Source organism: Gopherus flavomarginatus, chromosome 4 (assembly GCF_025201925.1).
Source record: "Gopherus flavomarginatus isolate rGopFla2 chromosome 4, rGopFla2.mat.asm, whole genome shotgun sequence".
Classification (NCBI taxonomy): Eukaryota; Metazoa; Chordata; order Testudines; family Testudinidae; genus Gopherus; species Gopherus flavomarginatus.
In genome coordinates, this window is record NC_066620.1 from 116,401,990 (window position 1) to 116,419,942 (window position 17,953).

Consider the following 17,953-nt stretch of genomic DNA (forward strand, 5'->3'; position numbering starts at 1 on the left):
CAGCCTTGCCACTTGACTGACCAGATACTCTGTTAGTGTAAATCAGCACAGTTCTATTGACTTCAGTAGACCTATTCCAATTTACAGCAGCTGAAGGTCTGGCCTGACAATTCCACCATTGTTTGAGTCTCACCACAGTGGGTTTTACTTGCAAGTCAGAATTTTAAAATGTGGCTAACTTGCTTTGGTGAAAGCTGCTTTTCCTACATGTTTCAAGCACTAAATGAAGTTCAGTATCATTGTTATTACACTTCACAGTACACCTATAAAACACGTTGGAGATTTCTGAGATTGTATCACTAATAGAAAAATACCATTTTTACAGTATGGAAATAAATGTGTGGGTAAAAGAAATCATGACACTGTTAATAGACACTGCAAGGAATCAATGTTTAAATTATGTTCCCAACTGACAGAGATCTATAGTTAACGAGGAGTTTTTTCCCCTTTAGGAAGGAAAAAAGCTACTATCCACTACATTTTGTCTAAAAAGCAATTTTAGTTTTTAATTCAAGTATTTTATTGTATATTTGTTTATTTTTTAGGTTTACAAAACCTAACTAATTGGAAGTAGAGTTAACCTACTTTGGGAGTTTTGCCAGCGCAAGAATGAAGGACTGAAAGACTTGGCCCTGTGTCAGGCATTATTCACCATACAGTGGTTTGTGCTAAAATGCTTTTTTAAACATTTTTATTTTCTGAATATCATCAATCACAACTTAAGTGCTCTCTTCAGCTCTACTATACCTCGGTAACTGCTGGCCTACAGAAACACCCAGAGCTGCTTGAACTATGTTGTTACAGGGTTTCCTCCTATTCTGAGGTAGTATATGGCTCTTGGAAGCAGCCATGTAATTCTGAAACAATCATTAGGCAGTTGCACAAGTTTTTCGTCTTCCTTGACTATCCCAAAGGCCCCATGTATTACTTGTGGCTGCAATCTCCAGTGCCATTTTGGATCTACTGTAATCTAGAATAAGGAAACAATCTGTGATGGACAATTTATAACTGATGTATAAATAACTTAACAAAGCACACATCGTGTTCTTATTGAAGCCAAGAAGAGTTTTGTCACTGACTTCAGTAGGAACAGAGGCAGACCCAACAAAAAGAAGCAAAGAAGAAATCTATACAATGAGCTATTTTTCTTTCTGAATTTGCCTTTTCACTGAAATGGTTCTTTGAGTGAAATACGTAGTAAAATCAATGAACAAAACCCTCAGCTAATAAAACTCTTGGAAATCCCTGCATGTGGTCCAGTTTCTAATGCATCAATTGTACAAAATGGATTGACTGGCCTTCTAACAGTAGGCTAAAAAGTAACCCGGTAGTGTTTCAAATAGAGAATACAAAGCAGAATAATGAGAGAGAGAGAGAGAGAGAGAGAGAGAGAATTCAGTACACCATTCTGGCACAAACTTACGTAAAGTTTAACTTTTTTTATTGTATTAAAATACTAGCTTCATCTCTATAAAGATCGTCTTATTTCTCCTTGGATACAGTTTTTATTGTTTCCATTTGCCAATATTATACTAACACTGGCAGTATTTGACCACCATCCCCTAGCGTGCCTCCTCTCTGACCAGGTGAAACTACAGGGTTAAACAAATAGTACAGTACCTATCTGCCCATTCAGTCACTGGCCTCAATGATAAACCTGACAAATGTGCCCATCAATGCCAACAGTGGTGACTTCTGTGGAGATTAGTCAACTGGGAACAAATCACTTCTCATAGGCCATCTGTCATAAACAGATCGCTAAGGGTTAATGTCTCTTTCAACTGGAAAGGAGTAACCTGAAACACCTGACCAGAGGACCAATCAGGAAACAAGACTTTTTCAAATCTGGGTGGAGGGAAGTTTTGGGTGTGAGTTCTTTGTTCTTTGTCTTGTGTCTGTACCCTCTTGGCTATGAGAGTGATTTTTCTATCTCCAGCTTTCTAATCTTCTGTTTCCAAGTTGTAAGTACAAAGATAGTAAGACAATAAGGTTTATATTGTTTTCTTTTGTATTTACATGTGTATAGTTGCTGGAATGTGTTAAATTGTATTCTTTTTGGATAAGGCTGTTTATTCATTTTTTTCTTTTAAGCAAATGACCCTGTATTTGTCACCTTAATACAGAGAGACCATTTTTATGTCCTTTTCTTTCTTTTTTTATAAAGCCTGCTTTCTAAGACTTGTTGGAGTTTTTTCTTTAGTGGGGACTCCAGGGAATTGAGTCTGCAGCTCACCAGGGAATTGGTGGGAGGAAGAAGTCAGGGGGAAAATCTCTTTCTGAAAATTTACTAACCTGACTTTGCATATCCTCTGGGTGAGGGGGGAAGTACTTGTGTTTCCAGGACTGGAAACAGGGAGGGTGGAGTCCTTCTGTTTAGATTCACGGAGCTTGCTTCTGTATATCTCTCCAGGAACCCAGGGAGGGAACACCCATAGGGGGGAAGGGAAATGGTTTATTCCCCTTTGTTGTGAGACTCAAGGAATCTGAGTCTGGGGGTCCCCCAGGGAAGGTTTTGGGGAGACCACAGTGCGCCAGGCACTGTATAGATTCCTGGCTGGTGGCAGCTTTACCAGGTCCAAGCTGGTAACTAAGCTTGGAGGTTTTCATGCTAACACCCATATTTTGGACGCTAAGGTCCAGATCTGGGAAAAATGTTATGACACCATCAAATAGCCTTCAGTTATAAATCAAACCAATTTTAATCTGTTCTCTCCCTTTGTTGGATGAAAAAGGACATCATTAAGTTATCCACTGCAGCTTTAACACCATGACTAGAATGCTGAAAAATCTGCTCTGTCAAACTGTTACACGGATTTATACTTATTTTAGTATAGAAACCTATAATCGGGCTACTTAGTGGCTTTCCCAGCAGAAGGAAGGCATAAATGCACACTAATTGTTTTACTTTTACTGCAGAAAAAGATGTGCAGACTTACAGATACTAGGATAATGCTCATGATATGTAAGCATGATAAATGTTTTGGTATCTTGGAATATAGCCGACAATGAAAACTCTATCACTTCATTTTATGGGGCAGCAATAAGAATAATTCTATTGATCTTTTGTCTATAGAATAAATAGAGTGGTAACAGGAATAATTAATAGCTATTTCAATCCACTAAGTATATTGTACCTAGAACAGAGACTGTGACTCTCTGATGTGCTGAATACATTTAGCTCCCGTAGGAATCAGCGGACCAGATTCACTGGAGCTGCTGCAGAAAAGTAGAAATTACCTCTTTCGGCTCTGGTAAGAACTTTTTCATTGCAAGGGGATTTTCCCCAACGGAGGACACAGAGTGTTTCCATTGCTGCCCTCACTTAATGTTCCCACAGGGGAGGACAGCTTTACAACCCGTACTCCACATGAGTAGAGGCTGCTGAGGGGATGCATTGACTCAGCCATCCAAGCCAGTGTTGTCCAGTCCTCGGGAGATACTGCCACCCCTCCCCAACGCATAGAAGGCTGCGGCCACTTGCCATCATAAACTTTCCCATTCCCCCTTAGAAGCCCTCTGCAGGGTTTTAGCTGGTGGAAGTCACTGTAAATCATGTGTGGATGTGGCTCATCAGGTGTTGAGGCTGCTCGGCACCTTTACTAATGTTTGAGATTGAATAATCATTAAACTCTGTGATTTCCTTGGGGAAGGTGCTATACAGCAATGCAAATTGTTTTTAGATTGTTGTAAAGAGCATTCTCACAAGGATAGCTATAATTGTGAATCCAGAGTGGAGGTTCTGTTAGATGTATAATGCAAACCCCAACCACCAAAGCAAATGGTTATATATAGTTTTGACTTGCTAGTGAATCTATAATTTTCACTAATCTATAGCTGCTCTTTTAAATCAGTCACAAGAGGGTCAAACTAGGGTGACCAGACAGCAAGTGTGAAAAATTGGGACAGGGGTCAGGGGTAATAGGAGCCTATATAAGAAAAAGACCCCAAAATCAGGACTGTTTCTCTCTAAAATTGGGACATCTGGTCACCCTAGGTCAAACAAAAATCTGCTTTTTTGATTGTACACCAACGAACTTCCAATTTTCCTTTGTCCATTTTGGAATAAATAGTCAGGAGTGCCCTTAAATAAATATATAATATAAACACTGCTGTTTTTGCCATCAGTAAAATAACCTGACAGTAAGACAATCAAATACATCTCAACTCACCCAGTAGTTCCATAGGTTGTAGTTATACAGCTAAAACATCCTGCCAGTGATGTGGAGAGGTGCCTAATATTTGCAATCCTATTAATCTGCTGGAACATAACGTAAACTGTTGTATAACTGATCTTATTTTGCATTGCTACCCTATTTACCTTTAAAACCAATATTCATGCAATAGCATCATGTAGCCCAATTTTTAAGTGTTACAGAACTGTCTGTGTAGAACTGATAAATGAAATTGTTTTCAATTGTTAACTTCTGTTCACCATTCACTACACTTGCCTATACTGTAACTTCTGTTCCATATTGTAATTCAAACCCCATTTTAAAACACTCACTCCATTTTGTAAAAGCTTCCTCCAACCTTCATTTTTGCAAACCCTGCTGTAATCTTATTAGTTTAGTTTAGATGTGTGAATAAGGCATGTATGAATGATGGAATCAACCTCCAGCCCCAGCCTGTCCTGATGAGATAAAGTTCAAATACCAATGGCTGAAGACCTAGACAACAGCCCTAAACAAAGTAAGAAGCATCCACACTAAAAAGAAAAGAACAACAGAAGGAAGATCAAAGCCAGGTCCAAGGCTGAAAGTCACGCCTGCAATTCATGGGTGATCAATCTAAACCCAGAGGCAGCGTGACACAGCAAGACCTATAGACTTTAAATCCAAACTAAAAGCCTATAAAAAAGAAGGGTGAGATGAGAAACTCTGGGTAACATTCTGCTGCCAACATGGAAGGAAATCAGTGCCTGCCCAACAGAGATCCAGCTTGTCCTTGTGCCCAGCTTTCCTGGCCAGTTAGCTGCCACAAGCTACAAACCCAAGCTGCAAAATCAAGCCATGAACTTAAACTATCTTCAGGACTGGTAACTATGCAGCAGCTGCAGAACACCTAATGAATGTGGATGTGTGTGTGTGAATGTGTGTGTGTGTGTGTGTATAGGTAATAGGTATAATGTGTGTGTATAAAAATTAAAATATCAGTTATTAGTCATAAATTGTTATCATAATAAATGTGGCATCTTTGCCTTGTCCCCTTTAATAAGATCCTGCTGGTTTTTATTGGTCTAATATAATTGGTACAACATCTGTATCAAAACCAATAACTTGATTCAAAGTCTTTATTCACAAAACCATTTTGTTACAAATACAAAATCTAGTTAAAGGAACAAACAACATTTCAGTGTTACACACTGTCCAAGATGTATGGATAATTCTGACTTCTGCCCTCTTCATTTAAAAAAAAAATAAAAATCAGTCACCAGCAATTTTACCCTAGCCAAATCTCAGGGCTTCTGCTTCATCTTTGCAGAAAGATCTTTCATTTGTTTTCAACATTGTAAATCACACACTTCTGCATCTTATCCAACTTGGGCTCTACCCTCTCCTAGCGGTGGTTCTGTCTCTTTGGCCATTCCTTCAGTATCTCTTTTTGACAGTTATTCCTATTCTTCCTCTATTCCCACTGCAGCATTGCCACCCCTAAACACATAATATATGTTGGATTCTTTTTTAAGTCAGCACTTGGTTCATATTTTTCAGCTTTTCTCCACAATCATGAGTGCTAGAAAATAAAAAAAGAAAGCTGAGAGTCTGATGTAATCACCTCTGTCCAGAAGTTGGGCTTCAGATTCCAAATAAAATATTGCAATGCTCAAAACAAATTTGTGAGAGTTGGCAACTGTCTGTCTCAGGGACTATCCTGAGACACTTTCTGTTCACCTCTTCTCTGTGAGAGTTCATCTGTTTTAATGGCTTCAAATACCTTCACTGCACGTACAACTCCAAGCTAGGCATCCACTACAGATTTGTCTCCATGCAGCCCATCCCACCCTGTCTCTTCAACTTCTCCTTCTTGCTGACTCACTATTAACTCAAGCTTAACATGGCTCCAACAGAGCTCATCTTCTCTCTTGAATCTCAACTCTTCCCACAAATCTTTCATTGTCAACAACAACTGTCTTTGCTTTCATCCAGGTCCATTACCCCTGGGTCACTTTTGACAGCCCACGGTCAGTCCCGAGAATGGATGTAGGAGAAAATTTGGGAAATTAGATGTAGGCCAAAGTAGAGCTGTGGAGTAAAAACAAGGACCTTGGATCTGCTGCTGAAAATTCATGGAATAGGATTTTTGTTTTGGCCTTGATGAAATAATTTCAATGTCTATTATTTCTTTCCTTCTACTGATCCCAGAGCACTTTACAAGCATCTATGAATTCAGCCTCACATCATCCTTGAGTGTGGGAGGAGGCCAGAGAAGTAAGAAGCTGCCGAATGTGTCAGGGGATGGGTGTATTGTGATGTCAACATCTTAATTTACACTGGTTTTACATGCAGCTTTGGGGATTTTGATCCTGGATTTGAAATTGGTTCAAGGCCCAAATGATTGAGTCTCATCTCCAATAGATATGTACTGACTCCCCAAAATCAGCGCATAGTTTGTTACAATTGGGCAATTTTTGCCCAGGCCTGAAAGAGCAGATGTGTAATTGGTCAGGATTGAGATTAATTGAAATGACTGTATGTGAAAGCTTGTATGGCTCTCGTCCACATTATACCTGCCCCCAGGCACTATGTTCATTCTCTTACTTTCACAAGTATTTGCATTTATCAAATTCAGTGATCACTAACTTCCCCATAAGTAATAGTTGGTCTTTAAAAAGCAAGTGAGCAACATATTAATTGTTTTATCCAGTTAAATCAAAATTGCTGTTCACTGCCACTCTCTGAAATTACACCTTTTTCAGCATTCAAGCACTTTTCATACTCTTCTTTGACTTGACCTGTTGTGTTTCAAACCAGCAGCTGTGTGACAGTAATTCTTTTTATATATTCACTATTTACAGTCCTCTACCACAATTCTATGCTTTCCCGACAGATAACCATACCCTTGGTTTTACAGTTGGAGTCGAGTGGCAGTAGGGCCAACAGATACCTATGGGGCAGAATAAACTGTAAAAAAGGAGATGGATCTTTATAAATGCAGCACATTTCATACAATTACATCTTTGCCAAATTAATATGGAATTCAGGGGAGTGATAAGAGGGCTATTGGCTCCCTCAGTCCAGACAATAAGCCTCTGAGATAAGTGTTTAGATAAGTGTAAGCAGCTCTAGCACTGAGATACTTTGGCTAAAATATAAATAAATACATAAAAATGTCAAGTATCAGAGGGGTAGCTGTCTTAGTCTGGATCTGTAAAAGCAGCAAAGAATCCTGTGGCACCTTATAGACTAACAGACGTTTTGGAGCATGAGCTTTCGTGGGTGAATACCCACTTCGTCAGATGCATCTGACGAAGTGGGTATTCACCCACGAAAGCTCATGCTCCAAAACGTTTGTTAGTCTATAAGGTGCCACAGGATTCTTTGCTGCTTTTACATAAAAATGTAGCGCACACACATACACACTCTAGGCCAAATTCATTCCTAGCATAAATGGACACAAGTCCATTAGATACAGTGAGTTGTGCTGGTTTACCCCAATGATTCTTTTGGCCCCAAGTGACCACAGTGATTGATTCTAATGCACAAACAGATAATGGGACAAGGAAATAGGACAGCATGTTCAACGCTGACATGAGCAAACCTAGACAACGTCTAGCTCCTATGAAAAAAAATCATAGGGAACCTCTTAACTTGAGATGGGGGGGTGTATTATGAAAGCAACCTTATTAGTGCTAAGAGAAGCCTCATTGTGAAAGCCTTCTTTATCAAATTGAGAAAATAAACAGTGTCCAATAGCTTGGCTATTGTACTGCTTTATAAAACTAAAGTATAATTTCTGTTCAGAATACACAGGTTAAAGGCTGCATCTGTAGTAAGGTGCTTTGTGTAGGCTCTTTTGGGATATATATATACACTACCCCTTTCATAAGTCTCTCTTTAAACTTACTAGGCCAAATTTTGCACCTGTTGCAACCCCACTGACTTCAGTGGGCTGTAAACAGATGCAATCAAGAATTTGACTCACTGTTTTTTCTTTTTAAATTTTCCAGCACTTTCCATCCCATTACATTTAGGAAAAAAATTCATAATAACTCTCAATTTATTTAATCTGTAAAATGATTATTCTCACTCATCAAAACAACTTTTCTTTCAACCTCAGCAGAGCTCTAGGCATCTCCAATGCAAGCCTAGAACAAGTACCATATGGTCTTACACATATATCTTGTAAGGGAGAAACACTGCTTCCTGCTCTGTGGGTGTAGAAGGCTCTCTGGTAATAGAATCAGAGTGGGTCTGCTACACAAACAAGGGCAGGATTTTGGGAGGCCACATACAGTTTGTGTACCTCTGTACAGATCCCAGCTTCACAGGGGCTCCCTGCATGAGGCTGGAGGAGAGGCATGGGCCAGAATGATCTGCCACTACATAGCCTTTTCTGGTGCTTCCCCTGCAGAGCTTAGTCACTCCAGCCATGGAGTTCACTGCAGCCTTAGACTACAATAGCTCTGTTCTATGGCCTGTGGCAAAGAGTGGAGAAGCGGACAATTTTTTCCCTTGCTTCTCTCAGCAGAGTTCCTAAGCACTGAGCTCAGTTGCACAAGGTAGGTTCTGGAGAGAAGATTTGCCCTTAAGTATGGCAAGGAAGTTCATTCACTCAGAAGCCCCACAGTGAGGCAAATTAAGCTTCGTTATAGCAGTGCTACAGCACTCACTCCACTGTGATGGGATGTAACTGAGTATAGCATTTGGCCCAATGTGTAACAAACCTGGGTTTACATTTTTTTTGCTGAGGGTTTGCAAAGAGAAACATTAGCCCTCATGCAGGCGAGAGCTGCAGCTGGATGGAACAAGTAAGCAGGAGGTATGCAAACTTCCCCACAAATCCTTAATAATGTGTCTTGTCTTTGATCAGCCAACATCCAGAGCTGTTTCAGTCCATGGAATCTCCTGAGCACTAATTTCCAGGAGTGCTAAATTTTGCAGTGGCTTTATCTTGTGGATTAGGCCCTTGGTTAATGCCAAAGTCATTCAGAACTGGCCTAAATTAGATTTAAACCAAAATCTCTAGAGTAAAAAATATTTCAGTGAGCTACCTACCCTCCTACTAGTGAGGCACATTTATTCACCATATTCAAGTTAAGGAACTACAGTTGAAGGAATCTTATAACCAAGTGGTAATTGTTTGGGGTTTTTTTATTCGCAATTTGGTGTGGAGTTGTAATTCAGTATTTACCACAAATCCTTGTCTCTAAAGTGCCCTGTGTTTCTATATAGAACCATTACATGGGTATGACTTCCACCTCAGTATTGTTTGCTGTGCAAGGCAGTTTACTGGGAATGCAAAGCCCTGTTTAATTTCCCCTACACAATTCTTTGAAGAGGCCACCACCATGATGGAATGCCAGAAGCATGAAAATGGATTTGAAAGCCATTTTCTTTATGTCATTTCCCTGCTGAGCTTTAAACATCCTGTTTGATTGTGGTATAGCTATACTGAATGCACTACCATATACAGCACTTCTGGTCAATCAGTGGGAGGAAGAACTGCATGCAGTAGAGCAGACTCAGTGAAGTAATGGGACACGTGAATCAGTGCCAGCAGATAGCAGGAAGCATAAGAAGGTCCTTTCTTTTTCTTTCTCTCTTTGACAGCGAGATGGTGGCCTAAGGTAAAAGCTTATAGATGGGAGTTCTCTCCTTCAGCTCCAACCAAATCTTCTACCTTCAAATGCTTTTACTGACTTCCCCTCTCTTTCTAAAATGTTTTTGAGTCCCTCACCTTGACCTTCAAAGATCTGCAAAACTCTGACTCTATCTATGTTGCTGCTTCTCAATCTCCTCGAAAACTATCCTCTCATTCCTTACTCTTCTCCTCCTATCTAATTGCTCCCCATGTCTCCTCCTCCCACTCCCAGGGCTTGTCTGTATGGCAAGATAGCAGGGTGCCATGCGCTAAATCGCCATTTCAACAAGCCCTCATTTCTGTGCTGCTCTCTGCTACTTTGTTCCTCTCAGTACCACATGCCAAGTGCCCCCTCTCTTCTCTTCAAGCCATCCTACACTGTCCTTTGCCAATCGACTCTCCTGAACTGTCACCTTGTATTTGTCTGTTAGACTGCAAGCTGTTTGAGGCTGTATATTGCTAAATGCTATTTCCATCATTATTCACAGCACTATATAATAAGCATGGTACCTGGAGGAGAAAGTCAGAAGAGGGATGGGAAGAGAGTGAGGTAGAGAAGCATGCAGGTGCGGATGGGAGGCGCCTTGGAAGAATCCATTGCTTTTTTCTGTCTTAGTTAAGAACTTCTAGTTGTTGCCTGGCTCCGCCTATTTTGTAAGTTAGAGATGAGCTAATTACTGGAGTTGGAACCTGTTAGCTTACAGCTTTTTCAGATGAAGGAATAGTGTAGAGGATACAGAAAAAGTTTTGAAACAGATTTAAAGTCTGCCTTGCTGGTTTTTTACATGGAATGTATAATATCATCCTTTCCCTCCTATATAAAATACAAAATATTTCAAAGCAGACACCTTGCATTCTTGAGTAGTCAGTTTGAATGACATCTGAGTCTACTGCATTATTGGTGTAGAGTTTTTTGTTTTCTAACTGATGGAGGTTTTAGTTTTTATCCATGCCTGGACAGCTTCCTGAGGAACAAGGAGCAGGAAATATAAACCAGATGCAGAAAATAGGATTCCCTGGCCCAGAGTTCATGAATTACGTGGGCCTAGCTAAAAATGAATTCAGACACAAAGTGACAGAAATTTGGATTTTCTGACAGAAGGGGTGGGAATGTTTCACTGAGTAGCAAGTCAAAAGTAAATATTTCATTGTGTAACCAAGCTTAAGGAAAGCATCATATTCATCACAAATTTTAAAACCCCAGCATTCCAGACAAGTTAGCTAATTTGATTCAATGCACAGGAGGATGAGAAAATCAAATACACTTATTTCTGATTCAACTTATATTTACCAGGCTACAAACAGAAATAGAAATATGCCTGACTGTCATTCTAAACACACTGAGGATGATTCTGCTTGCTGAGATGCAGTGAAACTATTCCATCACTTGGTCATCTTAAAATTCCATATCTGAATGACATCATAAAGGACAAAAGAACTGATGGTTCCTGTGTCCTCTTTCAACCACTCTAACAACAAAATCTTTCCTGGTACATATTGCTAATGAGTGTTACGTTAAATGTGTTAGCTTTCAATATCAACATGCTCCCCGTCTCTTACTGTACATCTGATAAGTTTTTAAACTGTTGTTATAAAGCACTGTTTATGATATTTACCCTGTGTGGATCTGCTAATAGAAATGAGCTTGCCAGAATGATGAGAGAGAAAATCAGACACAAGGGGTTTTTCTGGTTTTTATTTGTTACCCAAATAAAAAAATCAACTTAGTGTAAATACATATTTATCAATTAGCCTCCACCTACCCCTACCCAGACTCTGCAAGTGGTTCCTTTAATTAAAAAAATCAAGAGATAATTCTGTCTGCTTTCCCAAGCTGTACACTCAATCTAAAATAGCAGCACACAGTCACAAGCATATCGTATTGCATAAAACAGTCACACTTACTGATTTTTTCCTCATTTCTTGAGAAAGGAAAGCAACAGAGCTGGCCCATGGCACCTACTGCTTTATTTTCTTCTTCGTCCTCTGTGTGTGCACCCGAAACACAAACTGTAGGTCAGTCTACAGTCTGTGAAGAAACTGTTTATTCTGCTCACAGAGAGAAGGGGAGGGGAAAAGAGCGAGAGAAAAGGGAAGGGAGCTGGAAGCTATGGTGAACGAAAAGGCTCCACCTCTTTATCCTGGTGCCTCATGTAATTGCTTTAGGACTGGCAGTGAAGGGTGGGGGAGAGAAAGTTACTTTTGCCATATGCTCTTATAACTACGATGCAACTTATCATAAACAAAAATGCTGCACACGTCATACTTTTCTTGCATGTGTCTTCAGAGAAGTGAAAAAGGAATTGTTACTATTTAAAATACAGGTATTGTGGCTACTTCAAAAAAGAAAAAAGAAAATTAATCAATCATAGCTATACCCTCTCCTTTGCCTTCGCTCGCCAAATATTATGCTGAGAAAAGGTACAAAAATAACCAATTTAGAAATTAACTGGCTTGGTGTTTTCTCCCCTGGGCACAGAAATGAGGGTCATAGGAGTTAGAGATGGAAAAAGATCTTTTAAGTCATAGTTTTCAACCTTAGGGCAGAGAGTCAGTCCCTAGAAAAAGGCAGCATCTGATATTATTCAGTGCATGCAATTCAGTGGGAATTTGACACTGACTTCAATGGAATCAGGATCAGGTTCTTTGCTATAGCCAAAAAGTGAGATTTAACATACATTTTGCATATGGTATACATTACATGGGATATAGATTTTAAAACAGTAAGTCCATTTTAGACTTTAATGCATGCTAATATTTGCAAAAAGAGTTAGTGGAGATTGCGTAGGTGATTTATTATTCTTTGGTTTGTCTATTTTATGTCTGATGAGAAAACACCCTTTTAAACACAGCCCTCTTGGTTCCATCATTTGAAATATCCCAGCATTCATAAATATTGTGGAATTAAATAAGAAGGACCTTAATTACTGAAACCCATAACAGTGCTACCAGTTCTTAAAGCTCCCTGAAGTGTGGTGGGAAGGGGCGGGGGGGTGAGGGTTATCTAATTTCTAGTACCACTCTGACAGCAGTCAGTCTTTTTCTGAATGGTAACATTTTCTTTAGTCAGAAAAAGGTTCTACTCTGATGCCAGCAGGCAAACTCTTCCCAGTGTAGGACCTGATTTTGCACACTGCTGAGGTTTAACTCCTGTAAAATGAGAGAGATCCAGCTCCTACTGCATATAAGAGAGAACATGAAACCAGTGGGACATATGCCTAAGTAAGGAATGCATTAACACCTGGGATGAATTTAGTGTATAGTTGTTTCTTACTATACCAGTTAAGTAACTGATAAGAATTAACTGAAGTTTTTAAATGATCTGTTTTAAAAGAAAACTCAGCTATTGCCATATGGCATTTTGTAAGAGTAACAAGAAAGATGTATTTTCTAGATAACAGCAATTTGATCAGTGATAAAAATAATCTGTGCTGAGAATTTCTAGGGATCCATACCAGTCTACTATTGGAATAATGGAATTAAGTTTTTTTCCCGTTTTAAGAAACACATAAATGCCATAAAGCTAATGCCTAACATAAATGAAAAATCTGCAGCAAAGCCATGTAGACCAAACTAGGGATTCATATGAATATTTTGTATTCCCTGTAGAGAGAGTTAACTTATTTGTGCAGAACAAGTATAATGTGTGTAAAGCAAATATTATGTCTGGTATGCACCATTCCAGATGAAAAGTGAATTGTCTTTGAGTTGAGTAATACTTCTTGGTCTTGGAATTGTAGTCAGCTTTTCAGTTTAACTATTTTTACCATTTTGCATGTTTATTACTCTGCCAATAAATTAATAGTTCCTATATAAAAACAAGGAGTCCAGTGGCACCTTAAAGACTAACAGATTTATTTGGGCATAAGCTTTTGTGGGTAAAAAACCTCACTTCTTCAGATGCATGGAATGAAAATTACAGATACAGGCATTATATAATGACACAGGAAGAGAAGGGAGTTACCTCACAAGTGGAGAACGAGTGTGCCCAAATAAATCTGTTAGTCTTTAAGGTGCCACCGGACTCCTTGCTGTTTTTGTGGATACAGACTAACACGGCTACCCCCTGATACTGTTCCTATATGAATTCCTTTCTTCCAATATCAGCAACAAAAGAAAGCAGAGAGATCCATGAGGTTTTAAAATAATCATAGCAGGTATTAAGTTGTGTTAATAGAGATTCATCTCAGTTTGGGAATTAAAAATGTCTTATTTAATCAGATACTGTCAGCCTAATCAGAAGAAAAGGAAAAACACATGATCCATATTCTACAGCATGAGTGAAATAAACATGAATACTAATACACAATTACAGGGCAAAAGTGAAACCAGTCATCAAAGCAAGAGAGACACTAATGTTAAGTGTACCAGTCTCATTCATCCTCTACAGGGCCAAAAAAGACAACATGCAATATTTCATGCACAAGGGAAAACAAATATTCCTAATCAAGAAAACTAACTAAGAAAACAGTAATGTTTGAAATAACACAGACAATGGAAATATATTTTTCAGTTGTGCTCTGCAACCAACTGAAAAACAGTGGCACATGGATACAGTTGATGGGATGCATATATGTAAGTGTATAACTGAACACAAAATTGGGCCCAGTGTCTTAATTCTTCAGGAAGCTAGCTGCATATTAAGCAGGAAAGAAGGCTGGTTAAACAAAGCAATACCATGCAGCCAAGTGTCCTGTTAGGACAAGCTATGTAACCCCAGTTCCGTTTACCCTTCTCTTTCTGAACATTCTTGACAGTTTGTAGATATCAAGTCTCAATATCCACTTGAATAAACTTTGGGCAGCCACAGTCAATGATAATTTGTTAATGTCCACTGATGTTTTAGGCCCTGATCCAGCAAAGCAATTTAACGTATGTTTAATTTTAAGCATGAGACTAGACCCATTGACTAAAATGGGAATACTCACTTGTCTAAAGTTAAGTACATGCTTAAGGGCTTTACTGGATTGAGACTTTAGTTTACATTGCGTTGACATTTCTTGAAATTTGATCAAAAAAATGCAAAGGGCATTTCTGATAGAAGTCATAGCAAACAGACAAGGCTTTTACTAGTTAGTCTATTTATATAATATTAACTGCATAACTACAATAATTCTTGCCATATGAGGTTAAAATGGCAGCCTACATGTGATTATCAAAGAATGATTAATACTAATGATCCCTAAGGCATATTAGCAAGTATCTTGGGGAGAGATTTCCAAAAATAGGGATTGTTCATGAGAACCAAGTGGATGTATGACAAGATCCATTTCCTGTAATTGGAGTGACAAAATTTGGGGAAGAGGGAGATACTGCTTGACACTGATCTGTCACCTTCTGTGTAAGAACACTAAGAGCAAAAGCTAGTGCCAGTTCAGTGCAAAAATAGTAGTATTAGGCTCCATCAAGCAGAAATCTCAGTTTTGAGTCTTGGAATATCTCTCTTTTCATGAGCTGAACAAAGCTAAGAGATAATTAAAAGCACTCAGTTTCTAAGTAGAAAGAAGCTTCTGCTGTTCCAAAATACTTTCTAGCTCATCCAAAGGGCTTAAGCTCTTCTTGAGGATACTAGTGGTGTTAGTTACATAAGAGGGTGGGGAAGATGTAGGAAATCTGCTTTTTATGGGAACTAAAAGAATTTCGGCTGCCAGGATCTACAATCTAAACAGGTCTCCAAGCCCATAAGGAAGGTTAGTATCAAATGGTAGGTGTGTTGGGAACATCTACTAATTTAGGATGTTGCCAAGAATTCTCTTCTTTATTTAAAATAATAATAATAATTATAATGTGGGAAATCTTTGGAAATCATCCACCTGACAACCGTGAAATACGCAGGCTGTGGTGGCGTTTTTGTGGTTGTTTGTTTGTATGTTCCTTACGCTTGGTCTAAAGTAGTAGAATAATACACTCTATGGTTAAACCTGCAAGAATTAATGCTTGACTTCTTTCACTCTATCCGCCCCCATTATTCAAAAACACATTGAAATGAACACTCTTGGAAATACTACAAAACTGAATTCTTGTGGTGAAAAGATGCAGTACAAAAATGTACAAATTAAAAGGTTTGATTTTCTTATTGTACAATGTTTTAAGAAAATTCATATGAAGGTTCACTGTAAGGAAAAAATACAATTGCTGACACTTAACTCAGCAATACAGATTTATACAGTATTTTAACCATGCCCTTTTTAAAAGAGAACCTGATTCTTGCCACATGAAATTGCATATGTACAGTAAACCCTCACCACAGATATTTATATTATAAAGCTGCCTTCTAGAGAAATAATCTTGCCTTTATCCACTTTTTCTATGTCTTCCATTCACTACACCGTAATGCCCCAGCAATATTTTGCATAACCTGGGAAGGCCATATGCTGCTTTCGTTTGCTTTGAGCCCAATCCACCACCCACTGAAGTCCATGGAAAAACCTCCATTGGCTTCAACGGGTGGTTGGACTGGATATTTTGATTGTAATGTCAAAGCCTCACTAATAAATAATTAATATTTGCTTGTGTTTTCTACATAAGGCCATTAAGTGTTCAGTTCGTGGGTACTGATGGACAAAATGGCTAACTTCCAACCCACTCAAACATAGGATTGAAAATTCAGACTCCCACTCAGACATGATAGGCCCGCAAGTATCACGATTTATCTCTTGTCCATAGCCATGAGGGAGGTCATTCATCAGCGCCACCCAGACCATCTCTGCACCATGTCTCAGTCTGAATCCTGTTTGTGAGGGGTCTAGGACACTTTCAGTTGAAGAAAGGTATGGTCATAGATTGGTTTCCCCCTAAATTCCCAATTATTTTACCAAGGAATTGGAGGTGGGAGATTGCTGGTAAAGTCTCATAATAGATTATTGAGAATTAATCTCAATATCCAATATCCATTTTGGGAGGACTTAATTAGGGAGAGTTTCCTCTCTTTGTGTAAACAACTTGGAGAAGTGCAAAGTAAAATTCTGGGGTTTGATTTACAAATATTTTAAAAATAAACTGAAGAATGTGTTGGAATCTTGCTCATTTATCTTCATTTTTTTAAAAACTCAATCATTGTGATGCTATTAAATAAACTTTAAAAGATCAAAGAAAATACTTTCCCTCCCCCCTATTTTTTAATATATTGAAATGATAAATGAAGGTTACTTACCTGCAACTGGACTTCTTCAAGGTGGCTCTGCGTATTCACGTTTATGGGTACTGTGCCACCCTGTGGTGTTTTACAGTAAAAACTCTTCTAATAGCATCAACTGGAACACTCTGTGCCTCCCCACCCCTAGCCTCAGGGCGCACTGAAGACAAGGCTATAAAGGGGCAGAGCTCCTTCACCACCTCAGGTCCTTCCACCCTAAGGACTCTGACAGAGAGGGGAAGGCAGGTGGGAAGCACCAAAGTCCAGATTAGTCTTGCAACTTTAATCCACTGGTACCTGCCTCAGGTGAAGGAAGCAGCTCCAGTGAAATGTGATTGAATCACAGCAATATATGGAAACTTTTGCCACTATATAACATTCAGCAATATGTTGTTTAATCTGCCGAGAAATAATCTTTGAAGAGACCATATACTCCATTTGGTTCTTGACATAAAATACAAACAATCTAAGTGATGTACAAAAACTTTTAATTCTTTCCAAGTAATAGGAGAGAGGGTCATTCTAACATGTAAACTATGTAGTACTGATTCTCCCCATTGAAGTTTTAGGGTTTCCCCAGGTTTTTCTAACTTGTCAAATTAATGTTCTGATTTACACGGAAATCAGACACCACTTTAGGTAAAAATCTGGTATCAGGTCTGAGGACTACCTTGTTCTTATGAAAAGAAGTGAAAGGTGGATGAGCCATAAGGCATTCAATTTACTCACTCTCCTAGCTGACGTGATGGCAACAATGAAAGCTGTTTTGAGAGAGAAATGATAGTACACTCAGCCAAAGATTCAAAAAGGTGATTCTACCAACATGGCCAATACCAAACAGATTTCAGGAAGGGACAAGATTTCTGACAGAGGGACACACATTTGATAAACCTTTCATAAATCCTTAACCAAACAATAAGCAGTGATCCATCATCAACTGGAGTATGATACATGGAGATGACTGTCAAGTGAACTTTTAATGATGAATAACTCTGTACATGAAGTATTCCAGAATAC

At 38.9% G+C, this 17,953-nt stretch overlaps 1 protein-coding gene across 3 annotated transcripts in view; it reads right to left on the reverse strand.

Moving 5' to 3' along the window:
* Window positions 1–17,953, reverse strand: part of AKAP7 (A-kinase anchoring protein 7) — a 145,200-nt gene that overhangs the window by 16,600 nt on the left and 110,647 nt on the right. The window contains exons 1-2 of one of the 3 annotated variants that reach the window (XM_050949984.1): window positions 16,955–17,173; window positions 11,707–11,969 (exon numbers count right to left, since the gene is read on the reverse strand). The exons of 1 other annotated variant lie outside the window; for it this stretch is intronic. In XM_050949984.1, coding sequence (XP_050805941.1) covers window positions 11,707–11,755 — 49 coding nt within the window. In that variant the 5' untranslated portion in view covers window positions 11,756–11,969; window positions 16,955–17,173. Of the gene's footprint in view, window positions 1–11,706; window positions 11,970–16,954; window positions 17,174–17,953 lie in introns of those variants that run through there. One more of the 3 variants, XM_050949987.1, reaches the window with a different exon arrangement.